General features: G+C 36.1%; 1 protein-coding gene across 1 annotated transcript; it reads right to left on the reverse strand.

The window, feature by feature from the left end:
- Positions 1–1,221: 1,221 nt before the first annotated feature.
- LOC114164239 (WAT1-related protein At4g08290-like) lies at positions 1,222–4,671 on the reverse strand. Its single transcript, XM_028048829.2, has 7 exons — positions 4,373–4,671; positions 4,195–4,257; positions 3,998–4,114; positions 2,375–2,618; positions 2,093–2,254; positions 1,762–1,913; positions 1,222–1,645 (listed from the first exon to the last, which is right to left on the reverse strand). The coding sequence occupies exons 1-7, from the start codon at positions 4,555–4,557 to the stop codon at positions 1,474–1,476; spliced, it is 1,095 nt and encodes a 364-aa protein (XP_027904630.1). The 5' UTR covers positions 4,558–4,671; the 3' UTR covers positions 1,222–1,473.
- Between the last annotated feature and the right edge of the window lie 528 nt (positions 4,672–5,199).

The raw sequence follows: 5,199 nt of genomic DNA on the forward strand, positions 1-5,199 counted from the left end.
GATATAGATTTCAATCTAATCTACATTTTATATATTTTATGGATTGGATATCCATTCTCGAAATCAAGATTTTCAAATACGGACAATCCAAAAAATCCAATCCAAATTTTCAATTTAAATTTTTAGTTGGGTTACGCTAAAGGTTGATAGGGACTAGGCTAAATTCAAACTCAGATGGACCTTGCTCGATGACCTGTACGGAAAGGGCAAGCCTAATGACCCTGAAGGGCTAGGCAGACCCAACGATCAAAACGAGCTTGGCGGACCTAAAGACACAACGAACCGGACAAATCATTCGGGCCCGATGACCCGAAAAAGTCGAGCAAGCCTGATGACCTGAATGGCCTAGGCGTGCTTGAAAACTCGAATGGGCTAAGCTGGGCTAGCCTGAACACTCAGATGGATCGTGCTCGACGACTTGTACGAACTAGGCAGGTTTGACAACCCTTATTGGCCGAATGAATATGATGACCCGGATAGGCGGAGTCGGCCCGACGACTCGGACAGGCTGAGCCAGCCTGATGACCCAGACAAGCGGAGTTGGCCCGACGACTCAGACGGGCTGTGCTAGACAACCCTTATGGACCGGGCAGACCTGACGACCCGAATGGGCCAGGCAGGGCCGGAGACCCGGATGGGTTGGGTTGGGTTGGGTCGGCCTAACAACTCGAACGGATCGTGTCCGACGACTTGTATGGACTGGATAGGCCTGACAATCCTGATGAATTTAAAAAAATTCATACTAATTTTGTTGAAAAAATAATTTGGATCGAAAATCTGATCTAATTATTTGAATCTAAAATAATATGAATTGGATAATTAAAAATCCAATCCATGACCATCCCTATTCAAAACTTTCCGGACAAGTGAGCTTGTCTCACACATGCTGCATAAAATCGCAATTTTAGTTTTGTATGCGACACAAAGTTCACTATCCAACAAACAAGTTGATTTTGAACATACTAAATAACCAAATACGAATAATATGTATGAAATCAGCACCATTTTAATACTTCGTAAAAGTTTCAATCAACCACGAGTTGGACATAGATGCTGGATATATATGTAGTAGAAACAGGATATTAGACTTGTGTTAAAATCTCCAAGTTTTATTTTAAACGGTATTCATTTCTTTTATAGCCCCGAAATGTAATACTTAAAAGTGGTAAACCAAATTAGACCAAAATTGAGTAAAGAAGTAATACAACTAAAGAACAATGATGCAGCTAAAAGTGGCCACTAATTAATTATATATATTAGATGAATTTCATGTATGGCCATGACACCTGTCCCACCAATTTCATGGTATGAGTAAATTGCACGACATTGACATTAAACCAGTTGTACGGAAATGCTACACCAATGTCTCATTAGACAAAGTCTCGACCTACTTAAAAATTTTTCTGACTTTCTCATCTCATTATATTGTGCCTTCCACGTCACTTTTTCTTTTATATTATGGCCATGCACTACTTAAGCCTTATTGTCATCACTATCATTCCTTGGAGCTGAGACCGGTAGCTGTCGTTGATCTTCGGGAAAGTTATCCTCTGTAGGCGATGGTGGCGTCATACCTCTGCGTTCTTTAGCTTTTCCCCACACTACAAGGTAAAGCCCCAGCACAACAACTATTGCTCCAATTATACTGATATATCAAGAACACAAATAAGGAAAATTAAATTACTGTGGTTAGTAAAGAGAAGAAAAAAATGTGCACAACGAAGATGAGAATTGAAGCATTTGCTACTTAATTTGTTGTACCTTCCAAGGTAGAGTTGCTCAGATAGGATGATGCAGGCCAAGCCCGTAACAATGATCATACGCAGAGGATTGAAAGCAGTCACAATAACCGGGCCCATGGATTTTATCACCATGCCTTGTATGTAATACTGAACTCCTGATGTAACTATTCCCTGTAATAGAATATGTTAAAAACACTGATTAAGAAAAATATAAGGTTATAAAAAAGGAGCATGGGTGCAGTACAACTAGAACTAGGATGTTATGATGTTATGGTATATATCATTTTCAGACCAAACAGTTGTGTTAGGTACTTATTACTGTACGATGAATCCAATCCAAAAGCACTGACCGCGTAAGCAGGGGCAAAGAGTCGTGTGTCCCAACCGAGGGACCAAGCATGAGGGTGGTGCCGTTCTGCGAAGATTGCAACAACAGAGCTTTGAAGTGCTCCTACAAAGCAAACCCAAGTGGCCAACGACATCTCTGCTGGGTATTTTCTCAATGTTATGGCCTACAGATCACCAAACCAACAATCATTAATTTCTCCAAAGATATCCATTGATATTTCATCTATGGATATTATATGTCAAACTTAATTACTATAACAAGGTGCGTTAATTATGTTATATACCTGTAATATGTAAAATGCAGAAAAACCTGCACAACCAATGAGGAGGAACACTGTTCCTATGACCCAATGGTTTCCGGTGGGGTTGCTCACGTTCTCAGTTTGGCTAACATGGCTGGTCGAAGATTTCATGAAACTAAGGACGGGGCCTTTGTACAGTGCCATAAGCAAGGTTCCTCCAAATGTTACTACGGTTCCAATCACTTTGGCTTGACATGCTACTTCCTTAATTTTCATGCGCTCCATTCTGCTCATTTAAAAAAATAAAAATAAACTTTTATAATTATGATTCTCTGTCCAACCCATTAAACAAAAAAGAAGATTTGTGTTTTTGTCGTTATTACGTGTTTATACGTTTGCGCACTAGTGCTTTTGTTTTGAATGCTAGATTGAATCAAGAGGGAAAGGTGCATTAAGCATATCTATATTGTGGCTGAAACACTCCACCTAAAAATATATATTGTGGCTGAAACTTTCCGTGTTCTTCTCATGGTCATTATAATTTCTTGCCTTTTCAACATTTCATAAATATTAGTTTATATCTTTTATCCTTTGCACAAACGTGTTATGAAGCATAGAAAAATGTAACTGATAAGATCATCACTTAGTTAATCAATTAGAAACATAAAAGTTGCGTGTCTCACACTTGATTTTTGTAATACAATGTCTTGTAAGCTGTGGACATGAAAGTGGTAAGTTGAAATTAGAAGAGGACTCGTGGTGCGTTTTCTACTGCAAAAGTGGGTGCTAGAGGGCTTAGAAAATGACGTACAAGAATACTATTAATTTCTTTCTGGCGAAATTCATGCGAAGAGATTAAGATTCAAGGAAATGGAATTAATTATAACTATAGCTTACCATTAAAGTTTATGTTTTTGTTTTTTCTCTTTAAGAAAAATGGTACATAAAAAGTATTGGAAAAGGACATCACTCCATTACAAGGTTACGTCATATCAAGCTTCAAAGATGATAGAAAGTGGTACTTATAAATCAGAGAAGGGCATGTATGAAAATTATACTTTGCACAAAATGAATACTCATATTATTTATACTGATTTATTTTAATTAGATATTTTAAAAATAAATAAATTTAAAACCTTCATATTTAGTTTTATAAACCTTGGATTCTCGGAGTTTAAAAACAATAAATTTGTTTTCTTGATTAGCGTTGGTGGGACTTTACCTAACCTTTCTATAGAAGCATTTTGATCCATTACTAACCAATCCCCTGTGGACCATTATTTAGAGCCTTTTTTCTTTTATTTATTAGATAACCTTGTAGGTAAACACAATTGTTTCGATAATGTTGCATTATAGACCTGTATTTGGCATCTTCCCGAAAGAAAGACAGAGTTTAAAGACGAAGGAATGTGTATAATAAATTAAATGACGTGACAGGAAGAAAAATAAGGGGAAACAATAAATATTAACGGAATATTTAAAATAGATAAATATAAAGTTGCTAACTACATACGCATCTTATTTCTAGGGTATATGTGAGTGGAAGGTAGACAAAAATAGAAAAAAAAAGTTTAATAAATGTAATAAAAAAATTAAAAAACAATGTTCTAAAAGTGAAAATAACCTTGTATTATTATTATTATTACTATTAGATGGAATACTTACCCTAGAATGACTGCCATCACAAAAGTAATAGAGGGAGCGGAGTTCATGACAGCAGATAAGAAAGAAGCAGACGTGAATTTCATGCCCAATAGAGCGAAACACTGATCCAGTATTATTCTGCAAGTAGCATCGTATAATTTTACTTAACTAAACAATAACAACAAAGTGAAAGTTGAATAAGTGTAAGAGAATCATACTCGAAGAAAGCCAGTGCCATAATCTCTGAAAATACTCGGAAACTCATCTTGGGCCTTACTTTCCTGCAAAAACATTTGTTTCAGAAGAGTGTTATTCAGAAAACATTACATGCGGAACTGTCACAAAGAGTGTTTTCTTTTCAATATGCATGCATGGGAGGTAAGTGGAAGAAGATACCTTTCAAGAACAAAGGCGAAGGGAGCGAGAGTAACAGAGGCGATGGCATTACGGTAGACAATGAAGACGTAATGGCTCATACCCTTCTTTATAGCATCCATGGCGAATATGAACATGCCAGCAGAACCAAATTGAACAGCCAATAACAGGAGATAGGGCCTTGCATTTCTCAACCACGCACCCATCTTTTTCTTCTTAATAACCCTCTCTTTCTAGTTCTTGATCCCGAGTTACGAGTCTGGGATCAAGTGAAACTGCTTCTGCTTGATTTTGTTTATCTGCAACTCACTGCGAAACAAATGCAAGCCATCGTAATATTTATACTCAACCGCTGAATATATTTAATAATATTTATAATCCAAAAAGCAGCTTTATAATTCCACTTTACACGTTCCCCGGCTGCAGTAACATAATTAGTAGACGGGGGCGTGCATGATGTGATTAGTGTGTAAATATATATATATGTTTTATAATTGCATGATTTTTATTTATTTATTTAATATGTTTATTTTTTAATTTGAGTTAATAATATTCATTATAAATGGTGAACCATATTTTTATGTACAGTTTTGTGTATGCATTTTTCAGTGACAAAACTAAAAGTTTCCTTTTTTTTTTTCCTTTTTTTTTTATCTTTACACTGCATACTTTACATGTGAAAGCGAATTTGCGTCGTGTGCAAAACGTAATTTGTTGGGAAGAAAAGAAGAGTAATGTCATTCTTGTAATGATTTTCCGTAATAACTTTCATGCACTTATCTTTTGTTTTTATCTCTTTTAATCGAATGAACCATTTTGTTTCATATTTTCTCTTTTCTCCCCATATT

The sequence above is a fragment of the Vigna unguiculata genome, chromosome 9 (assembly GCF_037176805.1).
Source record: "Vigna unguiculata cultivar grain cowpea cultivar isolate G323 ecotype 2 chromosome 9, ASM3717680v1, whole genome shotgun sequence".
Taxonomy (NCBI): Eukaryota; Viridiplantae; Streptophyta; class Magnoliopsida; order Fabales; family Fabaceae; genus Vigna; species Vigna unguiculata.